General features: G+C 37.8%; 1 protein-coding gene across 5 annotated transcripts in view; it reads left to right on the forward strand.

The window, feature by feature from the left end:
- NAA35 (N-alpha-acetyltransferase 35, NatC auxiliary subunit) overlaps positions 1-27,617 on the forward strand; it is a 94,755-nt gene that overhangs the window by 34,231 nt on the left and 32,907 nt on the right. For all 5 annotated transcript variants that reach the window (XM_045882332.3, XM_045882330.3, XM_064579419.1 and 2 more), the window contains exons 9-11: positions 1,052-1,102; positions 1,754-1,837; positions 2,948-3,062. In XM_045882332.3, the coding sequence (XP_045738288.1) occupies positions 1,052-1,102; positions 1,754-1,837; positions 2,948-3,062 (250 nt within the window). The remainder of the gene's footprint in view (positions 1-1,051; positions 1,103-1,753; positions 1,838-2,947; positions 3,063-27,617) is intronic.

The following is a 27,617-nucleotide window of genomic DNA, read 5'->3' on the forward strand; positions in this document are numbered from 1 at the left end:
TGCAATTCATTTGAAAACAGAGCAGTTGTTTCTGGTGAATTAATGTCCTTTTCAAGTACTAAAAATTTAACCTTGAAGATTATTCAATTTTTTGCCAGTGTTTTGGAATTACAAATATGCTTTTTTAAGAATAGCATAATCTAGAATTTTAAGCTCCTCAAAGGTAAGGACGATCTTCTTCCACAGCTGTTACAAAGTCTGCAACGCAGTGGACGATCTCAGTATCCCAGATCTGGTGAACGACTTCTATGAATGATACCCTTCAGCCAGATGACCCTAACAATTTGGTTCTCATAGAGATTTAAAAAAAGGAAAAAAGTTATATTTCTGCTGTTCTTCTATACTTGTATAATACAACATGGTTGTCAAAGCAATTTTATATTATTGCCTTAGTTGATATTTATAATTAAGTAGTGAATTAGGCAATAAAATGCACATAGTGCCTTAGTTTTAGGTGAGGAAATCCAGCTTAAAAGAGTTAAGTAAACTGTCTGAGTCTACTGAAGGGCATGCCACTCGGAAGGGCCGCCAGCACAGGGCTAGAACCCAGATCTTCTGCCAGATCTTCCTGTAGTTACTGCCCTATAGTTGTCAAAATAGTCAGTCATATTGTTACTCATGCAAGAGGTTTTGCATTTTAGTGTAGAACAATCAGTATTTACAATGTGACTTTATGATGTGATTTGTATAAAGGTTACTATTTTTTTCTAACAGGGTTAGTTTTGAGAGCATCAAGAGTTTCAATTAATACGTCCTTTTAAAAAGAAAGAAGTACCGTGTGCCATGTACTTACCTTATTTCATTGTTGGCTTTTGCTGTTTTTAATACCTTATTCTTCTGTATGATTTTAATAATTTATATCAAAATGGACTTTCTGTATAAGTATTAATAGGAAAATAAATACTAGATCTTTTTTCTTCCGCATATTTTTCTTAAAAATAGATTCTTATGTATACTCAAAAAATTAATTTAGCACTTTACCTTGTATATTTATAAGCTAATATTTCTACAAGTTTATGTTTATTTTAATTCACGTTTTTTAAAATTTTAGAGTACTCGAAGTCGACAAGGAGAAGAAAGAGATCCAGAAGTTGAACTAGAAGTAATTGAACTTATTTTCTGGTAGATAATATCAGAGAAGTCTACCTCTTAATGTTGTAGTTTTATGAACTGCGTTATAATTTATGGAAGCCCTTTTTAAGGTATTTCTTTAAAAATTGGACATTGCAAGGGATTTTATTTCCCTTGTATTTGTTTTGATAGAATAATAATACAGCTCTTTCAAATACATGATTTCAAAGCTCTTCAATATTCCTGTGAGGTAGGAAGAAAAATTATTTTTTACAGATGATATATCAAAATTTGGCAAAACTCAAGAACTTGAACAGTGTGAAAAGTACTAAACCTTTGTCTGGATCTTTAATTTTCTGACTCTGCTTAAAACATCTTTTCATCAATTCTGTTTAAAATGCTAATTAAATCAGTTTGTGAGATAATAGTCTTAACTTTTTACTTACGGAAAAATCCATCCCACTGATACAGAAGCTTTACTTTATATTTCTATTTCAGTAGAACAGGCTTTGTTTTATTTTCTGCAGCTCATTTTCAGGCATTTAAAAGACTGTAAGTGAAGGTGTTTGTAATATAGTAAGTTATTAGCATTGAAATTTAGGACTTAAAATACTATATTTTAAATGAAATTCCTTTGACAGACTTTGCATCTTTTAACTTTTAGTGGTTTCTTATTTTTTAGCACCAACAGTGTTTAGCAGTATTCAGCAGAGTGAAATTCACTCGAGTGTTATTGACAGTGCTTATAGCCTTTACTAAGAAAGAGGTAAGAGCGTTTAATCTATTTCAGTGGGCTTTTTGGGGGGCAGGACATAGTGTGTTATTGGAAGTAGTTCTGAGACTTTTCCATTGGAATGCCTCCAGTCACACATATACAGCATTCAGCATTTGGTATATTTTATGTATTATATATATATATATGATATTAGAGATATTAGATAATTTTCTCAAAAAGTCACATGAATTTACATTCTGTTCCATAACATATCTGTGTCTGTTGTTGATATATAAAAATAATATCTTATAAGACTTACTACTGGTACAATAATAGAAATTGAAATTTCTTGTGTGTAGTCCTATCTTGTGAATTGAAAAGGAGAAAGCAAAAATGGGAATTTCAGGTAGACCTCTTCTTTCATTCAGTTCAGTAATTAACTGTTGGTGTAGAACCAAAAAAGCCCTGGATGGTGAATATTTTTTCTTCGTGTGTATTTGCATTAATTCAAGTCAATTACAGACTAATTTGTGGATAATTAGGAAGTGGTGAATAGAGATGCAACCTTTACCATTGATCTAACTCCTAAGTTTCTTTTTTTCTGTTTTGTTTTTTTTTTAATTTCACCTTAATGAATGGCATAGTAGAAATGTTGAAATTTTTCAGTTGACTGCAACTCAATTTTTTCCTTTGTTTTTTTAAAATATAAGACGAACAGAACAAGCCAGAAATGTTTCCTATTATTTTTTAATGGCTCCTACAAGAATAGAAATGGGTAAAAAAAAATAATTTCTAGGGGCGCCTGGGTGGCTCAGTCGTTGGGCGTCTGCCTTCGGCTCAGGTCATGATCCCAGGGTCCTAGGATCGAACCCTGCATTGGGCTCCTTGCTCAGCGGGAAAGCCTGCTTCTCCCCCCTCCTATTCCCTCTGCTTGTGTTCCCTCTCTCACTGTCTCTTTTTGTCAATAAATAAAATCTTTAAAAATAATAATAATAATTTCTATCCTAACAGGATCTGAGCATCCTGTATTAAGTGAATAGTTTGTGAAAACCGACGTCATTACAACATTTAATTTCATTATTGTTTATAGGGTTTTCCTATTTAATGTATATCTTTCAGTGAAAGAATATGTAAGAATGTTTTTGGTGATTTATTTGCTAGACCAGTGCTGTTGCAGAAGCTCAAAAATTGATGGTTCAAGCAGCAGATCTTCTTTCTGCCATTCATAATTCATTGCATCATGGCATCCAGGCTCAGAATGATACTACAAAAGGAGGTAATTGTCTGTTTTTACTCCTACTCTTTTTTTCTTACCCATCCAGATTATATAAAGTTTGGTTTGTTCTGAAATTCATGTGTCAGTCCATCTGTTTGGACCTTGGAATGTTTTACTCCATAAACTTATATAGTATCTATGCTTTCTTTTAAATATATTATAGACCAAAAATTGTACTATAGAATTTGACCGTCTCCTGTATCTTACTGTTTGGGCTCTGAATATTTACTGTCAAGTGATCATTCTGTGATGTCAGCAGTACACTCTTTTTTAATCACCTCTCCCCTTTACTCCTTTGAGAGATCATCACCTTGATTACATAGTATTCCCTGAATACTGGGCCTATACCCTCTGTGGTCTCATTGCAGTTGTTTACCTGTTTGTTTTTCTGTAACAGTGTTTAGGTCAGGAACAGTCTTGTTTGTGTATCTCTGTGGTGCTTGGCACATTATTGACAGTAGATTTTATTTATGAAATATTTCTTAAAATGAAAGGAATAATGTGCCTTTGTTGTAAAAGTTGCAGCTGAGTTAACATTTTATTTTTATTTTTTTTAATATTTATTTATTTGAAAGAAAGACAGCAAGAGCGAGAGAGGGAACACAGCAGGGGGAGTGGGAGAGGGAGAAGCAGGCTTCCCGCTGAGCAGGGAGCCCGATGCGGAGCTCGATCCCAGGACCCTGTGATCATGACCTGAGCCAAAGGCAGACGCTTGATGACTGAGCCACCCAGGCACCCCTATTTTTATTTCTTTTTTAAAGATTTTATTTATTTGCGATAGAGAGCATGAATGGGGGGGAGGGGCAGAGGGAGAAGGAGAAGCAGGCTTTCCACTGAGCAGGGCACCTGACGCAGGGCTTGATCCCAGGACTCTGGGATCATGACCTGAGCCAGAGGCAGACACTTAACCCACTAAGCCACCCAGGTACTCCCTGAGTTAACATTTTAGCTAATAAGTAGCAACTGTGATTCTTAAAACTCATTATAATGAAATGTTTATATTCTCTAAATTGTACACTTTTAATAGATGGATTATATGGTATGTTAATTATATCTCAGAGTTGTGATTAAAAGAAGATGAGCAGTGTTTTCAGAATTTGGGTGGGGGGATGGTTTCTAATCTTGAATCCTAGTTTCAAACTATCATTTAATTGTGAAGAAAGAAATTGTTAAGTATTTAAAGTCTCAAAATTAATCTCCCAAAAGCTTTCAAAGATACTACTGGTATATATGCTCCATTAAAACAAGGGACTAAGGGGATTCTGGGGAAGATGGCAGAGTAGGAGGATCCTAGGCTCACCTCATTTCACAGATAACACTTTATAACACCCACATCAGTGTAAATAACCCAGAAAATGATGTGAAGACTGGCAGACCAGACTCTCCACAGCTAAATATAGAGAAGAGGCCACACTGGAAGAGGGTAGGAAGGGCAGAGGCATGGTCAGAAGCTAAATGGACCCTTGGGGCTGTCTGCGGGAGTGAGGAACACTGAGGATACAGAGAGGGGAGAGGAGCAGACCCCACATGGAGGCATGAAGGACCTACTCTGGGAAGACGAATCCCCATAACATTCGGCTTTGAAAACCAGAGGGGTTTAGCTTCTTGGGTTCTTAAAACCAGTGGGGCTTAATGCCCAGAACTTTAAAAGTCATCAGGCTCCGCTCTGAGCTAGAGGGCAGTAGGAAACTGAGTCCCTGCCCTTCAAGAGACAGCATAACAACCCTGCTGAAATACAGCATAGAAACAGCAGTTGGAAAATTTATTTGGTTGGGGGGATGGTTTCTGATCTTGAATTAGAAGCAGAACAGAATTTATTTGCTGGACTCAAGTGTGCTGCAGGGGCAGGGATCTGTAGGAGACTTCTCTAAAAACAAGAGCTGGTGGGTGCCATTTCCCTCCCTGCCTACCCAGTTAGAAACAGATGCCTGTGGAACTAGTGCTGCACACTCTTCACATAGCTCACCAACAGCACATCCCATCCCCATGCTCTTCAGACCTGCCCCCTCCAACACAACCACTGCAGGAGTTTTCACAAAGCCTCTACATTACCCTGCCACAGCAGACTGGCACAAACTTTGCTAACACTGCATGCCCCTCCTTGCATTCCCTCACAGACCTGCCCCCTCTGACACATCCTCAACTGGAGTTCATCCAAAGTGGCACTGCAAGCATGGCAGTGTGCAAGCATCCCCAGCAGGGATCAGTGCCCCTCAAAGTGACTCTTACCCTGGGGAGAGGGCAGGAAACCACACACCCTGAACCAACTGCAGCCCCACAATGCGTTGGGGGCACACACAGGGTCTGACTACAGGCCCTGCCCACCAACACAGTGCTCAGTTGATGACACAGGGAAAGCAGCCTGTAGTACTGTGTGACCACGGCTCTGGCAAATGCCTAGTCTGACCCAACTCAAGCCCAAGGCAGCACCAGACTAGCCCACAAATAACACAGGGACCAAACTTTGCCCACAGCAGGCAAAGAGAGCCATTGCAGATGACTGGACTGAAGGAAAACATGGCTCAGTCACAACAGTAGGGTGCACACAACACACATAGGAGATACCCTGAAGCACCAGGTTCTGGTGAACAGGAGACATTGTACTGCAGGCCACCACAGAGCCTCTTCTTCATGAGGCCACTACTTTTTTTTTTTTTTTTTTAGATTTATTTATTTATTTTGGGGGATAAGCGGCGAGGGGAGAGAACCTTAAACAGACTCTGCACTGAGGTGGAGCCCAACGCATGGCTCAATCTCACGTCCCTGAGATCACGACTTGAGACAAAACCAAGAGTCAGACACCCAACTGACTGCCGCTCAGGCACCCTTATAAGGCCACTACTTTCAAGAGCAGGAGACAAAGCTGACTTTCCTAACACAAAGAAACAGACACAGAGACTTAGACAAAATGAGGAGACAGAAATATGTCCCAAATGAAAGAAGAGGACACAATCACAGCAAGAGACCTAAATGAAACTGAGGTGTAAGTAATATGCCTGATAGGGAATTCAAAGTAATGGTCATAAAGATACTCACTGAACTTGAGAAAAGAGTGATAAATCTCATCGAGATCCTCAACAAAGAGATGTAATACAGAAAAGAACCTATTGGAGTTGAAGAACTCAATAATTAAAATTAAAAATACACTAAAGGGAATGAATAGTAGACTAGAGGAAGCAGAAGAACAGATGCAGTGACCTGGTGAACAGAATAATGGAAAGCAATTAAAACAAACAGGAGAAAGAAAAAAAGAACAATAAAAAAGAATAGATTAAGGGAACTTAGCAATACTGTGAAGTGTAACAACATTCACATTATAGGGATCCCAGAAAGAGAAGAGAGCAAAAAGGGGGCAGAAAATTTATTTAAAGAAATAATAGTGGAAAACTTCTTGAATCTATGGAAGGAAACAAATCCAGATCCAGGAAGCACAAAGATTCCCCAACAAAATCAACCTGAGGAGATCCACACCAAAACACATAGTAATTAAAATGGCAAAAAGTAGGGCTAAAGAGGATTTATAAAGCAGCAAAACAAAAGAAGACAGTTATATACAAGGGAAGTCTGATAAGGCTATCAGCTGATTTTTCAGCAGGAACTTTGCAGGCCAGAAGGCATGGCATGATATATTCAGAGTGCTAACAGAAAAAAACCTGCAACCAAATCTATCCAGCAAGGCTGTCATTCAGAATAGGAGAGAGAGTTTCCCAGACAAACAAAAGTTAAAGGAATTCATCACTGCTAAGCCAGTTCTATAAGAAATGTTAAAGGGGAGTCTGAATGGGAAGGAAAGACCATAAGCAGGAGTAAGAAAAGTGGGAAGCACAAAAGCTATAAAATACGTATATCTTTAGAAATTAGTCAAGGGTTTCACAAAATAAAAAGATGTAAAGTAGGACACTACATACCTAAAATGTGGGGGAGAGGAGTAAAAATTTAGTGCTTTCAGAATGGCTTCAAACTTAAGCAACCATCAAATTAATATGGACTGCTGTATACATATGTTGTTATATGTAAACCTGATGGTAACCACAAATCAAAAAGTGATAGATATACAAAAAATAAAGAGAAGGGAATCCAAATATATCAAACTATTCCAAGAAATAATAGAGGAAAGAAAGCTTCACCAAAGAAAGCCAACAAACTGTGAGAGAAGAAAGCAAGAGAACAGAGAATTAGAAAACCAGCCAGAAAGCAAGTAACAAAATGTCAGTAAGTACATGCCTATCAATTGTTACTTTGAATGTAAATGGACTAAATGCACCAATCAAAAGACATAGGATGGTGGAATGGATAAAAAAACAAGATCCGTCTATATGCTGCCTACAAGAGACTTGTTTCAGACCTAAAAGGGGACACATGCAAATTAAAAGTGAAGAGATAGAAAAACACTTAAAATGCAAATGGAAGTGAAAAGAAAGCCAGTGTATAGCAGTACTTAAATGAAACAAAGTAGACTTTTTAAAAAAATACTGTAACAAGAGCCAAAGAAGGATACTACACAATCATAAAAGGAACAATCCAACAAGAAGAGACAACAATTGTAAATATTTATGCACCAAAAACATAAAGCAGCTTTTAACAAACATAAAGGAAGTAATCAATAGTACTATAATAATCGTAGGGGACTTTAACACTTCACATCAATGGATAGATCATCCAAAAGAAAGTCAACAAGAAAACAGTGGCTTTGAATGACACTTAGTTGGAACATTCCTAAATCGGCAGAATGCACATCCTTTTCCTTTTCCTTTTTTTTTCCCTCTAAAGATTTATTTATTTGAGAGAGAGTGAGTGAGCAGGGAGGGGAGGAAAGGGAGAAGCAGGCTCCCGGGTGAGCAGGCAGCCTGACACGGGGCTTGATCCCAAGACCCTGAGATCATGACCTGAAGCTGAAGGCAAATGCTTAACCTACTGAGCCACCCAGGCACCCCAGAATGCACATTCTTTTCAGGTGCACATGGAACATTCTCCAGAATAGATCAAGGTAGGCCACAATACAAATCTCAACAAATTCAGAAAGATCAAAGTCACACCATGCATCTTTTCCAACCACAGTGCTATGAAACTGGAAATCAACCACAAGAAAAAGATCTGGAAAGAACACAAATACATGGAGGTTAAATAACATGCTATTAAACAATGAGTGGATCAATCAAGAAATCAAAGAGGAAATAATACATGGAGAAAAATGAAAACAACAGTCCAAAATCTTTTGGATGCTACAAAAGTGGTTTTAAGAGAGAAGTTGATAGCAATACAGGCCTACCTCAAGAAGCAAGAAAAATCTCAAACAACCTAACCTTACACCTAAAGGAGTTAGAACAAACAAAACCCCAAAATAGTAGAAGAAAGGAAATAATAAAGATTAAAGCAGAAATACATGAAATAGAAACTAAAAAAAAAAAAATGAAGAGATTAATGAATCCAGGAGCTGGGTCTTAGAAAAGATAACAGAATTGATACACCATTAGCCAGACTCATCAAAAAAGAGAGAAAAGGGACTCAAACAATCAGAAATGAAAGAGGAGAAATAACACCACAGAAATAGAAAGGATTATGAGAATGTTATGTAAAATTATATGCCAAAAGATTGGGACAATCTAGAAGAAATGGATATATTCCTAGAAACATAGAAACTACCAAAACTGAAGCAGAAAGAAATAGAATATTTGAACAGATCAAATACCAGCAATGAAACTGAATCAGTAATCAAAAAGTTCCCAACAAAGAAAAGTCCAGGACCAGATGGCTTCACTGGTAAATTCTACCAAATATTTAAAGAAGAGCTAATACCTGTTCTTCTCAAACTATTCTGAAAAACAGAAGAGGAAGGAAAACTTCTGAATTCATTCTATGAGGTCAGTATTACCCTGATACCAAAACCAGATAAACACACTACAAAAAAGAGAGAATTAGAGGCCAATATCCCTGATGAACATAGATGCAGAAATCCTCAACAAAGTATTAGCAAACTGCATTCAAGAATACATTAAAAAAAAAATTCACCATGATCGAATGGAATTTATTCCTATGATGAAAGGGTGGTTCAGGATTCCCAAATCAGTCAGTATGATGTATCATATCAACAAGGGAATGGAAAAAAAAAAACAAAACAAAACTATAGGATCATTTCAGTAGATGCAGAAAAAGCATTTGACCAAGTACAACATCCATTCATGATAAATCCCTCAAAAAAAAATGTAGAGGGAACATACCTCAATATGTTGAGAATGAAGGCCAGGTCTGAAAAATGCACAGCCAACATTACTCAATGCTGAAAAATTAAGAGCTTTCCCTTAAGATCAAGAACAAGACAATGTTGTCCACTCTCACCACTTTTATTCAACATAGTACTGGAAGTCATATCAACATAGTACTGGAAGTCATAGGCACAAGCAATCAGACAAGAAAGAGAGAAAGCATCCACATTGATAAGGAAGAAATAAAGCTTTCACTATTTGCAGATGACATGATACTATATATAGAACTCTGAAGACTCTACCAGAAAACTACTAGAAATGATAACATGAATTCAGTAAGGTTGAAGGGTACAAAATCGATACACAGAAATCTGTTGCATTTCTATACACTAATAATGAAGTAGCAGAAAAATTAAGAAAACTATTCCATTTACAGTTGCACCAAAAATAATACCTAGGGATAAACTTAATCAAGGAGGGGACAGGCATGTGTTCTGAAAACTATATAAAACATTGATGAGGGGGGCGCCTGGGTGGCTCAGTCGGTTAAGCAACTGCCTTCAGCTCAGGTCATGATCCCAGAGTCCTGGGATCGAGTCCCACATCAGGCTCCCAGCTCAGCGGGCAGCCTGCTTCTCCCTCTGACCCTCTCCCCTCTCATGCTTTCTCTCTCTCTCTCAAATAAATAAATAAATAAAATCTTTAAAAAAAAAAAAAACATTGATGAAAGAAACTGAAGATGACCCAAACAAATGAGAAGATATTCCATGGTCATGGATGAGGAGAACAAATATTAAAATGGCCATAATACCCAGAGCAATCTATTGACTTAACACAATCCCTATCAAAATACTAATAGCATTTTTCACAGAGTAAGAAAAGAAATCGTTAAATTATTAATAGGTATTAACTCTTCTTAAAAATCCTAAAATTTGGTTGGAACTACAGAAGATCCTGAATAGCCAAAACAGTCTTGAAAAAGAACAAAACTGGAGGTATCAGAATCCCAGATTTCAAGGTATACTAAAAACCTGTAGGAATCAAAGCACTATGGTACTAACACAAAAATAGACACATAGATTAGTGGAACAGAATAGAGAGCCCAGATGTAAACTCACAATTATATGGTGAATTAATCTTTGACAAAGGAGGCAATAATATGCAATGGGAAAAAGACGGTCTCTTCAACAAATGGTGTTGGGAAAAGTGGATAGCTACATGTAGAAGAATGATACTGGACCACTTTGTTAGGTTATACACAAAAATAAATTCAAAATGGATTAAAGAATTAACTGTGAGACCCGAAACCATAAAAATCCTAGAAGAGAGTACAGGCAGTAATTTCTCTGACATCAACTGTAGCAACATTTTTGTGAATAGGTCCTCTGAGGCAAGGGAAACAAAAGCAAAAATGAACTGTTGAGCCTACATCAAAATTAAAAGATTCTGCACTGCAAGGGAAACAACAAAACAAAAAACACAACTTACTGAATGGGAGAAGATATTTGCAAATGACGTATCTGATAAGGAGTTAGTATCCAAAATATGTGAAGAACGTATACAGTTCAACATCTAAAAAAATAATAATTCAGTTAAAAATGGGCAGAAAACATGAACAGACATTTCTCCAAAGAAGACATCCAGATGGCCAACAGACACTTGAAAAGATGCTCAGTATTAGGGAAATGCAAATCAAAACCACAATGAGATGTCTCCTCACATCTGTCAGAATGGCTGAAATCAAAAACACATGAGACAAGTGTTGGTGAGGATGTGGAGAAAAAGGAACTCTTGTACACTCCTGGTTGGAATGCAAACTGGTGCAGGCACTGTGGAAAGCAGTATGGCAGTTCTTCAAAAAATTAAAAATAGAGTTATATGATGTAGTAATTCCACTACTGGGTATTTACCTAAAGAAAAGGAAAACACTAATTCAAAAAGATATGTTCACCCCTGTGTTTATTGCAGCATTATTTACAAGAGCCAAACTAGGGAAGCAGCCTGTGCCCATTGATAGATGAAATGGATAAAGAAGATGCGGTTTTATACACACCCAGAGACACACACTGGAATATTACTTAGCAATAAAAAGGAATGGGCCCTTGCCATTTGCAACAAGCATGGAAGGATCTAGAGGGTATAATGCTAAGTGAAGTCATTCAGTCAGGATAGACAAATACCACATGATTTCACTCAAATGTGGAATTTTTTTAGATTTTATTTATTTGAAAGAGAGCGAGCAATAGGAGGAGCAGAGGGAGAGGGATAAGCAGACTGTGCTGAACACAGAGCCTGACATGGAGCTTGATCTCACCACCCTGCAGTGAGATCACCAGATAGTAACTCAGCACTGTACATGAAGGACAAGTCCAGCTTAGAGAAAGTCACAAGGCTCTAAGGGGAAAGTCTTGAAGTAGATTAGATATAAGACCTGTTGTCACCAATAAAATTAATACAATAGCTATTGTGTTTAATGTAGTAAGAGGTTTAGAGGATTGGCAAAGGATTTGGGGTTGAATTGTAAGACAGTGATTAACTTCAGAATAAATCTAAAAGTTATTTCCATGTTTGCAAAGTTTTCCATGGCCCAGATATGAATATCATTTATGTAACGGTGCACATGCCTGAATATTGATCATAATAAAATTGTGATTTAGCTGTATTAGAGAAAAGGGGACAGAAGTGTATATGTGCATATAATTTTTACATGCTTATATGTATATATACATATCTCTGGCTTCTTGAAGACAGGAGTAAATCAGAGATAATGTGTAAAACTGAGAAGGTGTGAAGTAGTACTGTAAGCTTGTTATTTGGTGATATGGTGGCAAATTCCAAAAGAAATAGTTAAGAGGAAGTGGAAGAGATTACCTTATTTGGTAATATGGTAGCTTTAACCTCCTGAGGACCTCCTTGCTCCTTGCTGCTGAAACAGAAATTTTGCTTCCTCAATCCGGCTGATTTTCTTTACCAGCTGGCAGTATACGAGAGAGTGGGAGCTGACTTGATTTTAAAATCACAACCCATTAGAGAGGCCTATGCTGTGATGTACTTGTGCCAGAGACTTGAGTTGTTTACTTTCTTTTAATTGAGATACAGTTGTCATATAACATTAGTTCCAGTGGTATATCATAATGATTCAATATTTATATTACTCTTTTAATTAAAGCGTTTTTTTTTCTTAAAAAAATCCACACATGTGGGTGTGTGTGTATAATCCAGAAGACTTGTCTTCTTTAGATGGTAAAGATGTCTTTGCTGCTTCTCCTCTATACAACCAACTGAAAACTATAAAGAACATGAGAAACAGAATCCTTCCAACTTTTAAAAAAATAGGAAACCTTTACAATACAATAAAAAAGAAACAGAAGAGCTGCTAAATACAGTAGGAGTCATTAAGAATGGATTCTAAGATTTCTTGGTGTAAACATTAGTGGACCAGCAAAGCACATAGTTTTCAAAGTAGTTGGTGTAATCTGAAGGACAAAACCAGGGATTCTTTTGGAATAATAAGTAAGAGTGGGGTATTCAAGTTGGTTGTGGGAACCTGTCTATCTAATATTCTGGAGACACAAAGGAGGTAAGGGCCCCAACAGAGGCCATGCAAATGCACTAAAGATGTTACTCCTGCAAGACAGGATTTTAATTAGCAGTCTAGCAACTGGTAATCTTTGTTTAGTAAATGAGTAATTTCTTGCTCTCACACGCACATAATATGAGGCTTAACTGCAAATCAGTGAGACTTCCTGTTAGTCTAGAATACTGTTCTAACACTGCAGCCAAATAATTGACTCAGGAAGCACTCACTCAATGATGTAATATTAAAAAAGCAACTGCACAGTATTATACACAAATATTCCAGAAAATTAATGAGCAAACAAGAAAAACAAAAGGCAGATGAAAAAAAACAGACCACAACATTTTTTCTGCACAATTTCAAAGAATTTATTAAAAAGTTAAGGAACTTATATAAAATAAGATCATAAAGCAGAAATATTAGGAGTAAAGTAAGAAATAATAACAAAGTACACGTGAGCAGGCAGAATTCAAGTTAAGGAGAAGAGAAAAATTCTGAAAGTGAAGACCTCACTGAAAATAGTAAAAAGTATGCTATGCATTGCTGAAAAGTTGTAAAGGACATGGAGATCAGGACTGAGTTAAAAACTAAGCAAAATGGAAGTGGATAAAAATATTTGAAGTATTAGAAAATAGTAGCTAAAGAGGACTCAACGTACTTATAATTGGTGTCCCTTAAGAGGATAACCAAATAATGGAACAAGAAAGAAAATGGTAAACATTTTTAGAAAGAAGCAAATAGAATTAAGTCTACAGGTTTAATTGGAAGGCGAGAATGTATCCTAGGCAAAAATTGATAAAGAAGTATTGTTAGATATGTCCTAGTAAATTACATTAGATATAAAGCCACAATTATGTGTGCAGCCTGACTTCAGAGTCCTTCACATCAGCGTTGAACACAGAAACTATAACGGTACCTAAAAGTTCTTGGGTAAAGAACTGTGGTCTAAGAATTTTCTTTTTTTTTTTTTTAAGATTTTATTTATTTGACAGAGACTCAGTGAGAGAGGGAACACAAGCAGGCGGAGTGGGAGAGGGAGAAGCAGGCTTCCCGCTGAGCAGGGAGCCCGATGCGGGGCTCGATCCCAGGACCCTGGGATTATGACCTGAGCCGAAGGCAGTCACTTAACCAGCTGAGCCACCCAGGTGTCTGAAGAAGGTGTTTCTGTTGAAAGGTGCCCAAGTGCAGGATGTCAGGTCAGAAGTGGGGTGAAGAGAGCCATCTGCACAGGAGGATAGCCCAGCATTGAATATCAGCCTAAGCAGCAAGATGAGGGTGTCAGAATGGAAAGATGGCTCTGTGAAGAGTGCTGCAGCTGAAGCAGATTGAGGAAAGGTATCTGTACATAAAGGTGGCCTGGCATGGAGTTTCAGAGCTCAAATGGTGTAAGGAGGCATCTCTGGAAGAGTGGCCTGGCATGAGGTATAGGAGCCCAAGCAGGGTGGGCATTATGATGGCTTGGTGTGTTAGAACCTAAATAATATGAGAGCCCATCTGTGTAGGGCAGCTGGGTGTCACTGATAGGAGATTGTAATGGGCTGAGTGATAGCCACAAGCATTGAGGTCCTAATTCTCAGAACCTTGTATGTGAGCAGGTAAGGATCTTTTGATGAGATAATCTTGGATTATCTGGTTGGGCCCTAAATGCTGTTAAGTGTCCTTAAAAGAGGACACACACAAGAGGAGAAGATGATGTGAAGATCAAGATAGAGATTGGCATGAGCAGACCAAGGAATTCCAGTGGCCCCAGAAACTGGAAGAAGCAATGAACAGGCTTTCCCTTAGAGCCTTTGGGTGGAGTGCTGCCCTGCCAACACCTTGATTTCAGCCCATGAAAGTGATACTGAACTTAGGGCTTTCAAAACTGTGAGATAGTGTTGTTTTCATCCAATTTATGATAATTTGTTACAACAGCCTTAGAAACTAATACAAAGATTGATTACATAGAGTGGAATTGATCATATTTAAAAATGTATTGAGAATTGTGGTGTGCCACATTTCTCAGCGTTAGGGAGTTATGCTAATTTCTAGAAAAGGAGAAAAGTAGATTAAAGTCTGTAGTATTGAATTGACATTAAAGGTATGGGAATAAATTCATAATTTTTAATATATATAGATTGATACAGAAATGTAGATATAAGTGTGGATATGCATGAATATGTGTGCGTATGTAGGTAAACACAGATACATGTAGGTCCTTATACATACATACATACATTTTTTGGCTTTATCATCTAGAGATGTTGGAGCAGTGACCCTAATAGCAGTGAAAACACCTAACATCCAGATCTTGCTTCCTAAGACCATTGTCTGCTAAAATGAACCGGGGGGTGGGAGTTGACCAAGATGGTGATATAGGAGGCTCCCTTCCTCCCGTGGACACACTACTAAATAAATGTGCATCTATACAGGGAACACTTCTCTCTGAATAAGATCTGAAAACTAGCTAAGCAAGTACTACACATCAGATAGATGAGAAAATACACTGAAATAGGAAAGGGGGCATCCAGGTGGCTCAGTCAGTTGAGTGTGGACTCTTGGTCTTGGCTCAGGTCATGATCTCGTGGGTCGTGAGATTGAGCCCTGTGTGGGGCTCTGCACTCAGTGGGGAGTCTGCTTGAAGATTCTTTCCCTCTCCCCCTCTCCCCCAAGCGCATGCATGTGTGCTCTTTCTCTCAAGTAAATAAATAAATCTTAAAAAAAAAAAAAAGAAAAGATTGAGACACAGTTTCATCATAACTCACATCCCCCAAACAGCATAATACAATTGGGAGAGTATCCCCAACTCCCAGCCTCTACCTGAGGATTAAAAGATTTGGCCCTCACATCTAGCACCACAATTTTTAAGACTCCCTCTAGAGGGACAACCACCTAAAATGCCCAGCTGTGAAAGCCAGCAAGCCTTGTATCCATGAGACCCACAAGACTATAGTGAACAGAGAAGCAGTTCTTAATGGGTGTGTGAGATTTATTTGTACTCTTTAAAATTTGCTACCTAAAAAAAACTTTTAAAACTGTCCCAAACAGAAAAATGACTATTGGAAGTGTTATGTTTTAATGTGAGTTACCACTACTGTGTCTGTTTATTGTAAAGGTGGGTGTTTAGCATTCAGTGCAGTTTTCAGTAAAAGTTAATAAAAATTAAAAATAAAAGTTGCTAACTGAGGGCCAAGCTTCTAATTTAGTAGGCACTAGGGGCTGGCTGGGATCCTCCCCAGAGACCATGGAAGCTAGAGGACACCTTACGCACCCTCTCCCTCTACCCCACTCCAAGTCACCAGTATCTTCCTAGAAGGAGATTGTGTGCATATCTGCACCCTAGGTTTTGCAGATGCACCTGAGGAACAGGACCCAGATTGCCTAGGTCTGATAGTCAAAGGAGTTTCCATTCATGAGACTAGCAAACAAAGAAGCAGTTCTTTTCTTTTCTTTTTTTTTTTTTTCAAAGAAGCAGTTCTTAACTGGCTATCCCTCTGGGGTTCAGCACAGAAGAATGAGGCAAAATTGCCTGTCTCCTAGTCTATCCCTGAAATAGGTTTGTCTTCATACCTTAAAGCTGCTGAGTGCTAGGCTTATGATTTAGCAGGCATCCAGAGGATGGCTGAGATCTTCCCCAGAGACCAGGGAAGCCAGCAGGCACCTTTTCTGCCTTCTTATCCTCTAGCCTGCTCCAGTAATAAAATCCAGTTACCAGTATGGAGCTCGTACACACATCTGGTGTCCAAGCTTTTTCAGCTGCCACTTGAAGGACAGGCCCCTGTATCACCTGGCTCTAATAATCAGTGGGGCTGTATCCACAGGTCCCACAATAATGTATCAAAGATACAGTTACTAATGGTTGTAGGAGCTATACACTCAGGCTTAGCATAGAGGGAGTAGGCAGATATGCCTATCTTCCAGTTTTTTCTCTAAAGGCGCCTAACTACACACTTTCCCATCTGCTGCCTGAGGATCCAGCTTCTAATCAGTCTGCATCTAGGTACTGACTGTGATTCTTCTCTTTGGGACACTGATGGGTCTTGGTACACCCTCAACTACTGGAACCTGCTAAGAGCAGAGGAGGAGGCTTAGACAATCAAAAGTTTGAGAGACAACTAGGAGCTTGGGCAGGGCTGATTCACAAGGTTCATTTCCTACATGATACCACTATGTCAAGACGGGGAAAGGTGACATTTTATCTAATGCTCTGAAACCAGTCAAAGAAAATGAAGAAACAGAGGAATATGTTCTAAACAAAAGACCAAGATAAATATCCAGAAATAGATCTTAATGAAGCAGAAATAGGTGATTTGCCTAATTGAGAGTTCAAAATAACAGTCATAAAGATTCTCACCAAAGTCAGGAAGCAGTGCATGACTAAAGTAAAAATTTCAACAGGGACATAGAAAATATATAAAGGACCAAAAAGAAATCACAGAGCTGAAGGATACAATAACTGAAATAAAAAATTCAGTAGAGGCATTCTAAACAGACTAGATCAAGTGGAAGAAAAAATCAGCACACTTGATAGGTCAGTGGAATTCATCCAGAGGAGCAGAAAAAAAAGAAATTCAAAAAGTAAAGGTAGCTTATAGGATATGGGAGACCACCATCAAAGCAGACCAGTTTATACATTATACATTATAGGGATTCCAGAAGGAGAAGAGAGAAAGGAGCAGAAAGCTTATTCACAGAAATAATAGTTGAAAACTCCTAAACTGGGAAAAGAAACAGACATCCAGATCCAGGAAGCCTAGGAAGTACCAACAAGATAAATCCAAGGAGACCCACACCAAGACACATTATGATTAAACTGTCAAAAGTTAAAGACAAGTAATGAATCTTGAAAGTAGCAAAAGAAGAGCAGCTTGTTAAGTAAAAAGCAACCACCATTAAGACTGTCAGATTTTTGAGCAGAAACCTCTACCAAAGGGGAGAAGAATCATATATTCAGAATGATGAGCAAAAAACCTTCCAACCAAATGTACCTTACCCAGCAAAGTTATCATTCAGGATTGAATGAGTTTTCTCCAGATAAGCAAAAGCTGAGGGAGTTCATCATCACCAGACCCACCCTCACAAGAAATGTTAAAGGGAGTTCTTCAAGATGAAATGAAAGGTTACTAGTTAGTAACAGGAAAATGTATGAAAGTATAATACTGGTAAAAGTAAATACAGTTACATTCAGAATACACTAATGTTGTAATGGTGGTGAGTAAAATCACTTATAACTCTATTATGAAGGTTAAAAGACAAAAGAATTAAAAAATACCTGTAACTACAGTAATTTAATGGACACACAATATTAAAAGATGCAGATTGTGACATCCAGAACAAAATACGGGGAGAGGAAGCTTTTGTATGTGTTTGAAGTTATTATCAGCTTAAAATAGATTAATATGTTCTAATGCAAGCCTTGTGATAACCACAAAACAAAAACCTGTAATAGAAATACAAAATGTAAAGAGAAAGGAATTCAAAGCATACTGCTGTAGAAAATCACCAAATACCAATGAAAGAGAACAAGAGAAGGAAAAAAGGAACACAGGAATTAGAAAACCACCAGAACACAATTAACAAAATAACAAATGGGAAGGGGCACCTGGGTGGCTCAGTCCATTATGGTTTTGGCTCAGTTCGTGATCTCAGGGTCATGAGATCAAGCCCTGCATGGAGCTCCGTGCTGGGCATAGAGCCTGTTAAGGTACTTTCCCTCTCCCTCTGCCCCTCCCCCCTCTCTTAAAAAAAAAAAAAAAAAAGAAAAAGAAAAACCAAAATAAATGGTAAACCCATACCTGTCAATTATTACTTTAAATGTAAATGGATTAAAATCTCCAATAAAAAATGCATTGTAATTAAAGATTTGTCCATTTTATTTATCTTTTCTAAAACCAGCTCTTAATTTCATTGATCTTTCCTATATTGGGGGGGAGGAGGGTCTCCATTTATTTCCACTCTGATCTTTATTATTTCCTTCCTTCTGCTAACTTTGGGCTTAATTTGTTCTTCTCTTTCTAATTCCCTGAGGTGTAAAGTTAGGTTGTGTATCTGAGATCTTTCTTACTTCTTCATTCATTTATCCTTATAAACTTCCCTCTCAGAAATGCTTTAGCAGCATCCTGTAGGTTTTGGTATGTTGTGTTTCCATTTTCATTTGTTTCCAGGTATTTTTTTTATTTCCCTTTTGATTTCTTTGACCCACTGGTGGTTTAGTTTCCACATATTTGTAAATTTTCCAGCTTTCCTCCTGTTGATTTTTAGTTCATACTGTTGTCGTCAGAAAAGATATTTGGCATTATTTGTCTTTAAATTTGCTAAAAGATTTGTTTTGTGACCTATTGTTTGATCTGTCATGGAGAACGTTCCATGTTCACTTGAGAAGAATGTGTATTCTGCTGCTTTTGGATGGAATGTTCTATATAGTTCTTATTAAGGTCTATTTGGTCTAAAGTATAGCTCAAGGACTCAGTTTCCTTATTGATTTTTTTTTTTTTTGGTCTGGATGATCTATCCATTATTGAAGGTGGTTATTGAAGTCCCCTGCTATTAATGTGTTGTCTGGTTCAGATTTGTTAATATTTTATATATTTAGGTGTTCCTCTGTTAGGTGCATAAATAATTATAATTATTTTCTTGATGATCCCTTTATTATATATTGACCATCTTTGTTTTTTATTATAGTCTTTGGCTTAAAGTCTATTTTGTGTGATACAGGTATAGCTACCCCTGCTTTCTTTTGGTTTCCATTAAACCTTGTTTCAGCATTATTTACAACAGCCAGTGTATAGGAACGACCTAAGTGTCTGTTCATAGTGAATGGATACAGAAAATATGGTGTGTATATATACATATACACAGTGGAATTCAGCCAAAAAAAAAAGATATTGTAATTTGTGACAATGTCAATAAATCTGGAGAGCATTATACAAAGTTAAATAAGCCAAAGAAAGACAAATGCTGTGTGGTATAACTTATATGTGCAATCAAAACAAAAACAAACTTGAATTCATAGGAACAGTAAAAAGATGGTTGCTGGAGGCTTGGGGAAATATGAAGAGGTTGGGAAAAGGGTATAAACCTTCAGCTGTAAGGTTTGAACCTTACAATGCATGAACATGGTAACTATAGGTTATAACACTGCATTGTGGCTCATGTGGTTAAGTGTCTGCCTTCAGCTCAGGTCATGATCTCAGGGTCCTGGGATTGAGCCCCACATCGGGCTCCCTGCTCAGCGGGGAGCCTGCTGCTTCCTCTCCTTCTGTCCCTCCCCACTGCTTATGCTTGCGTGCTCTCTCAAATAAATAATTTTGTTTTTAAAAACAAAAGAAGAAGAAAAAAAAAAAACCCAAACTCACTGCATTGTGTAATTTGAAATTTGCTAGAAAATAGAACTTAAATGTTCTCACCGAAGGAAAAGAATAGTAAATATGTGAGGTGATAAATGTATTAATTAACTTGATGGGGGGTATCCTTTCACAATGTATACATATGTCAAAGTTTCACATTGTATTACCTCAATAAAGCAGGAAACAAAATACAAAATACAAAAATAAAAGGAACTAGCACATCTTGGAGAATGGGTGATTTCAGGGTTAGAATAGGGAAAGAAGACAATGAGCCTGGAGTATCTTATTGTGCTAAAAGTGTGTAAGTGTTCAGAGTGATAGGGACATGTCAGACACAGAAAACAATTTGAAAGGGCATTCATACTGTTTGTTCATACAAGATGGGACAACTTGAGCATCAAAGCAGATAATTCTAATAGATCATAACCTATTGAATAAAAGAGGAAGCCATATTTCCATACTGTTGTAAGTAAATGAATTAATGCATGGACAGTTTGATTATGATGAGCATATTTAGGTGTCTTTTCCCCATACCCCCAATATTTACTAACCACAAATGGAGGAGTAACTATAGTGAAGAAGCCTGTCAGACACCAACTTAATCAACTGATCAAAATTAACATTGCCAGTGGTGAGTCAAATCACCACTTTGCTGATAGAGTGCAGTGAAAAAATATGACATCACTTTTGTCATAGTCCAGAGATTCATAATTTGAATCTAATGAGAAACGAGAAACCCACGTTGAAGGGCAGTACACAAAATTACTACCATGTTATTGTCCCTGGTCTTACCCAGTAGCCACCGCCCAGCCTCACCTCCAGGCTGGCTGTGAGGGCTCACGTGTCTGCCCCTGAACTACTACAAGCCCCAGAACCTACAGAAGGCCACTTCTCAACTTACAGAGCTTTTCCTGAGTTTAGAAGAATTGTAATTGCTTCTTTGCTATTGTCTTTTGGCTTAAATTTTATCTTTGAGTTTGAGTATTTGACCTCAGGAAAGAGACACAGGAGTGCCAGGTTCCTGGTCTTTCCAGCTTGGAAGGAGACTAAGAATCAATGAAATGAAATGCATCTTTTGGTTCTGACATAGATGTGAAGACCATTTTGGAACAGTTTGCGAAACTTGAATGAAGTCTAAGGATTAGATGATAGTAATTGGTCAGTGCTATTTTACTAATTCTGGTTATTGTATTGTGAATAACAATAACACTCTCAATATACTCGAGGGTGATTCACTATTGATTGTATTTGCAACTTTGAGAGTTTCAAAGAAAAAAATTCACATGGGGCGCCTGGGTGGCTCAGTTGTTAGGCATCTGCCTTCGGCTCAGGTCATGATCCCAGGGTCCTGGGATCGAGCCCCGCATCGGGCTCCCTGCTCTGCGGGAAGCCTGCTTCTCCCTCTCCCACTCCTCTGCTTGTGTTCCTGCTCTCGCTCTCTCTCTCTGTTAAATAAATAAATAAAATCTTTAAAAAAAAAAAAATTCACATGAAAAAGTTGAAAAAAGGGCGCCTAGGTGGCTCAGTTGGTTAAGCGGCTGCCTTCAGCTCAGGTCATGATCCCAGAGTCCTGGGATTGAGTCCCATGTCGGGCTCCCTGCTCAGTGGGGGGTCTCCTTCTCCCTTTGCCTCTGCTTCCCCCCCCCCCAGTTCTGCTCTTGCTCTCTCTCAAATCTTTAAAAAAAAAAAGTTGAAAAAAGAATATCAGCATGTGTAATATTTTGGTGTTTTTGTTAAGGAAAGGAATATATGTGAATGGACAAATAATGGTATATCCATACAATGAAATACTTCTTAGTAATAGAAAGGAATGAAGTACTGATACACTGAACATAGTGATAAATCTTAGAAACATGCTAAAAGAAGCCATATATAAAAGTGCACAAATCACATGATTCTCTTTGCATAAAAGTAGGAAAAACTAATCTTTATGGAGAAAAGGCAGTTCCATAATTTCTGGGCATGGGAGGCAGGGATTGGCTAGGAATGGGCACTGGGAATATTTTGGGGAGATGGAAATGTTGTATACATATTGATTGTGGTAGTAATTTCATAGTTTTATATATTTTTTGAAGTATATTATAGGTTAATATTTACATTCTATTATATGTAAATTATACCTCAATAAAGTTTTTTAAAAAGGATATGTATATGAATACCCACACATTGAAGGAACTTGTGGTTAGTTCTCAAGAGATTGAGAGTCATATGTAGGCAGAAGACTTGCTTTTCATTGTATACTCTTTTGTTTCATTTGAAACTTTTTTTTTATCATTTGCATGTATACCTATTCAGAAATACACACCAAAAAATTCAAAATATGTAGACGTGCACATAATATTGCACAGTAAATTATTCTGATCGGTGATTGTGATAGAATATTCATTGAGGCCATGCCTTTTTAATTGAACACTTTTGGTTTAATGTCTTTTTGTAAGTTTTTTTATTGTGGTGAAATATGTGTGACATAAAATTTGCTATATTAACCATTTTTAAGTGTACAATTCAGTGGCATCAAGTACATTCACATTATCATATTACTGAAACTTCATACTAATTAAACAATAACTCCCCATTTCCCCTTAATCCCCAGTAACCACTGTTGTACTTTTACCTATCATATAAGAGGGATCATATAATATTTGTCCTTTTTCTTTAGCTTATTTCACATAGCATAATGTTAAACATTTTATCTTTTTTAAAGATTTTATTTGTTTGATAGAGAGCACAAGCAGTGGGAGTGGCAGGCAGAGGGAGAGGGAGAAGCAGACTCCCCGCTGAGCAGGGAGCCCGATGCAGGGCTCGATCTCAGGACCCCGGGATCATGACCCGAGCTGAAGGCAGATGCTTAACCGACTGAGCTACCCAGGCACCCCTGTTAAACATTTTATAAAAGGAAATAATGTAGCCAAGAAGTGTGGAATCACTTAACAAATCCTTAGCAACTTCTGCATTGTTTCTCAGAATTCCTTCCAACTTCAGGGCATCCAGAACTTATTTCAATAAATATAACGGTAAATTGCCTATGTAACCTTGGGGAGAGATGTTGTCTGAAAAAGATGTCATCTCTATCTCTTGACATAGATTTTTGGATCTTTAATTTTGGCATCTAATCGATTTTAATAACTTAGTTTGCTAAGTTAAAGTACGTTGTTACTATGAATCTTATATCCAAGAACCTTGTACTATTTGTAGCACTTTTCTGCTGTTAATAATGACCGGTTGTCTAACAAGAATTTTAGTAACCAAAACACTCTAAACCAGTGTGCTGTATAAAATGTTTTAGAAACTAGTAATTACTGTTTATTTTTATGTATTTTTTTAAAGATTTTATCTGAGAGAGAGAGAGAGAGCACGCACAAGCAGGGTGAAGGGCAGAAGGAGAAGCAGATTCCCTGCTGAGCAGGGAGCCCAATGCGGGACTTGATCCCAGGGATCAAGTCCTGAGGTGGGATCATGACCTGAGCTGAAGGCAGGTTCTTTACCGACTGAGCCACCCAGGCACCCCAATTGTTTTATTTTTAAAAGAATGCTAGTAGGAGGGGGAAATCCTCTTATTTGGCATTCTTTTACAAGAAGTATATTTGAAGTATTTTAACTGGAAAACCAAGATAATACATCTACAGACTTGGAACAATGGAAGACAGTCTAGAAGTTACCTTGTTTGAGCTGTGTGTCCAATTCAGGAAAACTCGATTAAGCACAGCCCACACTGGGTAGAAAGTAATATGAATTCTCGACTTTACAGACTCATTTCATAAGGGCTCTTCAAGTTATTTTAATAGAAGACAGTCTGTGGTAAATTGTGTGGTAGAGAAGATACATGAAGTATAGTGGGAAAAAGATACATGAAGTATAGTGGAGAAAAAACTGTTAGAGCTGTTTATTCCAGGAGGGGTTTGAGTGTGGTAAAACTTCTTGTAAGGTTTCATACTTTATGTTACCATGAAACCAGTTGCAAACTCCTGCCTTGCTTTTAGCTCCTCTCCTGCTCAATTACTCTCTATTCTGAACAGCTGCTTCAATCTCTCTTCTCTCAGCTCTTCCACTCATCTGTGCTCAGGCGGGTTATTATGTCTTGTATAGGACAGTTACAGAGTTCTTACGTATGAGATTCAGCAACAGCTGAGACTTAAAAATAGTTACTAGGAATAACTTTAGCCATTAACAAGGATTAGGTACAAAGAAATGTTGGGGGGGTGCGATTTAAGTATATCTGGGGAATGGAGAGAAGCATACAGATAACTTTCTAACTTTATGCATGGGGACTTTGTCCCCATTCTATTTATATGCATATATTCTTCCTGAGTTTGGAGAAAGTATGATTTGGAAAATTGGAGCTCCTTATGAAAAAAAGAAAAGGAACCATATTCTCTATCCTCTAGGCCATTGATATGCTTGGAATACTTTTTTTTTTTTTTTACTTTTTTATTTGTTATGTTAATCACCACACATTACATCATTAGTTTTTGATGTAGTGTTCCATGATTCATTGTTTGTGCATAACACCCAGTGCTCCATGCAGAACGTGCCCTCTTTAATACCCATCACCAGGCTAACCCATCCTCCCAACCCCCTCCCCTCTAGAACCCTCAGTTTTTCAGAGTCCATCATCTCTCATGGTTCATCTCCCCCTCCGATTTCCCCCCCTTCATTCTTCCCCTCCTACTATCTTCTTTTTTTTTTCTTAACATATATTGCATTATTTGTTTCAGAGGTACAGAACTGTGATTCAACAGTCTTGCACAATTCACAGCGCTCACCATAGCACATACCCTCCCCAATGTCTATCACCCAGCCACCCCATCCCTCCCACCCCACCCCCAACTCCAGCAACCCTCTGTTTGTTTCCTGAGATTAAGAATTCCTCATGTCAGTGAGGTCATATGATACATGTCTTTCTCTGATTGACTTATTTCGCTCAGCATAACACCCTCCAGTTCCATTTCTTGGAATACTTTTTCCTGACCAACATTTTACTAACTTGTTATCATATGAGTCTTTCCTTAGATTTCACTTGTTAGTCTTTCTAATTTTTCCATGGTTTAGATTCTCTTGTTACATCGTGAGCTTATCCACACTGAATTAAAGTTGCATATTGTATTTGTCTAGACCAGTGTTTCTCAGCTGGGGCCTCCCAGGGACATTCGGCAATGTCTGGACCCATTTTTGTTTTTCACAATTAAGGGGATGCTACTGGCATCTAGTGGGTAGAGGTCCGGGATGCTGCTATAAACCCCTGTGGTCTGCAGGACAGCTGAATTAGTTTCAGAAGGTAATACTGTTTTATGTCGCACCTCTTTTAAAGATTTATTTATTTCAGAGAGAGCATGTGAGAGCAGGGGGAGGGAGAGGGAGAGAGAGAATCTCAAGTAGACTCCATGCTAAGATAATGACCAGAGCCGAAATCCAGTCGGAGGCTTAACCTTTTATGTTGCATTTTAAAATTTGTATAAAAATGTAATGTAGATGGGGTTCCTGGGTGGCTCAGATGGTTAAGCATCTGCCTTAGGCTCAGTTCACGATCTCCGCGTTCTGGGATCAAGCCCTGTGTCGGGCTCCCAACTCAGCGGGGAATCTGCTTCTCCCTCTCCCCCTGCTTGTGCTATCTCTGTCTCTCTCTCTCATGTGAATAAATAAAATCTTTAAAAAAATGTAAGTAGAATATATTTGATACTCCCCATTAATATTTACTTCATGGTAATACAGATTTTCATGAGTCGCTATATCTTCTACTTGTGGTTTAAAGCCTTAAAATGTGTATTAAAAATAGAATATTTCTGGGTAATACTTTTAGATGAAAATTAGAATGCTTTCAGGGAATATAAGGATAATTTCCAGTTACGTAGTTAGATTCTGTGCATTTATCATTAAAGCCCCAAAATGTATTTATGTTGGTATGGTAAAGCATCCTCACTACTACATTTACCTTAAATGACATGTTATAAATCAGAAATTTAAACTGTTTCATTATACTGGTAACAGTCTTTCATTTTGAGTATGCACATCTTGTCATTCATAAAACATGTAGCCAGTGCCTATAATGAACCAGGCATTTAGGTGTTTGGGACACAAGCCAGTTCCTGCTCTTTCAGAAGAACTGAGGGAGAGATGATGTAATCCCACATGGACAGTGTAGCAGTGAATATACACAGTTTTTGGAGGGAGGGCCAAGCATGAGAGGGAATCCAAGCTATAGCAGGTCTCTTAGGCTAAGAATAAGGGGTAGACTTTATAGGCAGAAAGAATAGTTCGTGTATAAGTAAAGAAGCATAAAAGAACATGATACTTTTAAGGCAGTGTGCTTGCTTATAGCTTATGGTGCTTAGAGAATAGAGCATGTTAAAAGATGACTTTCAGAAAAAAGTAAAAACTGATTCACATACAGACATAAAAATGAGCATGTGTTAAGGATTTTGTTAAACTCATTCAGTGAAATAACTAGGCACGAAAAGTTTTAAAACATTCAAATTTAGGGGTGCCTGGGTGGTTCAGTCAGTTAAGTGTCTGCCTTTGGCTCCGAGCCCTGCATTGGGCTCTCTGGTCACTGGGGAGCCTTCTTCGTGCTCTGCCCCTCCCCCTTGCTCATGCTTTCTCTCTCTCTCTCTCAAATAAATAAAATCTTTAAAAAAATTAAAATTTATATGGAGCATTGGAATGTTGAAATAAATTATAAATGGAGGCAAAACTGTTCTATAGATTTGGGAGGAAGTCAGGTGAATCTCTACCAGGACAGAATTTGCATGTCTTCTATTAGTTACTTACTATTTATAGATTTGTAAAATAGCTGCCTTGAATCAATCTGACAGTGCATAGCTTTCCATTGGAGTACAGATTTTTTTCTCTACAGGAGTGGCAGGAAATTTAAAGTACCTTCCTGTGCCCTACCACAGACTTTGTACTGTATGCAGTAGGGAGCCAACAAAATTTTTGGATTAGGGGAGTGAAATCAGGTTGTCATTTAGATAAAAAAAATTGAGGTGTCAGTGTACAGGATTAATTAATGAGGGAGTATTCAGTGTAGAGGAATGAGTTAGGCTTTTGCAGTGGCAGTAAGAGTGAAGGGGGAGGGGGACAGTCAGTGGATGTTAGGATGTGGAATACTTTAAGACTTATGCACTGATTAAAGCAGACAAGAAAATTTCTGGCCTAAGCAGTTGTAAGGGCAGTGGGTTATTTTATTGAAAAAGGGAATATAAGGAGAAGCAGTGTTTGGGGCAAGATAATGGCAGTTTTTGGATATGTGCCTTTTGAGATGATGTCGGGTACCAAGGTAGAAATGTCCATTATGCAGTTAGAAATCAGGTTTGGCACTCAGAAGAAAGATTGTGGGCTAATGATTTTAGCTTGGAAAACATTAGTTAAATTGGAATTTTTATAAGAATAAATAACTTCAACCAGGGAGGACTTAAATATGGAGAAGAGGAAGAAGGCCAGGAACCTTGGGGGG

The sequence above is a fragment of the Mirounga angustirostris genome, unplaced genomic scaffold, assembly GCF_029215605.1.
Source record: "Mirounga angustirostris isolate CCGP_5_RB_7025 unplaced genomic scaffold, mMirAng1.0.hap1 SCAF_15, whole genome shotgun sequence".
In the NCBI taxonomy this organism is placed as follows: domain Eukaryota; kingdom Metazoa; phylum Chordata; class Mammalia; order Carnivora; family Phocidae; genus Mirounga; species Mirounga angustirostris.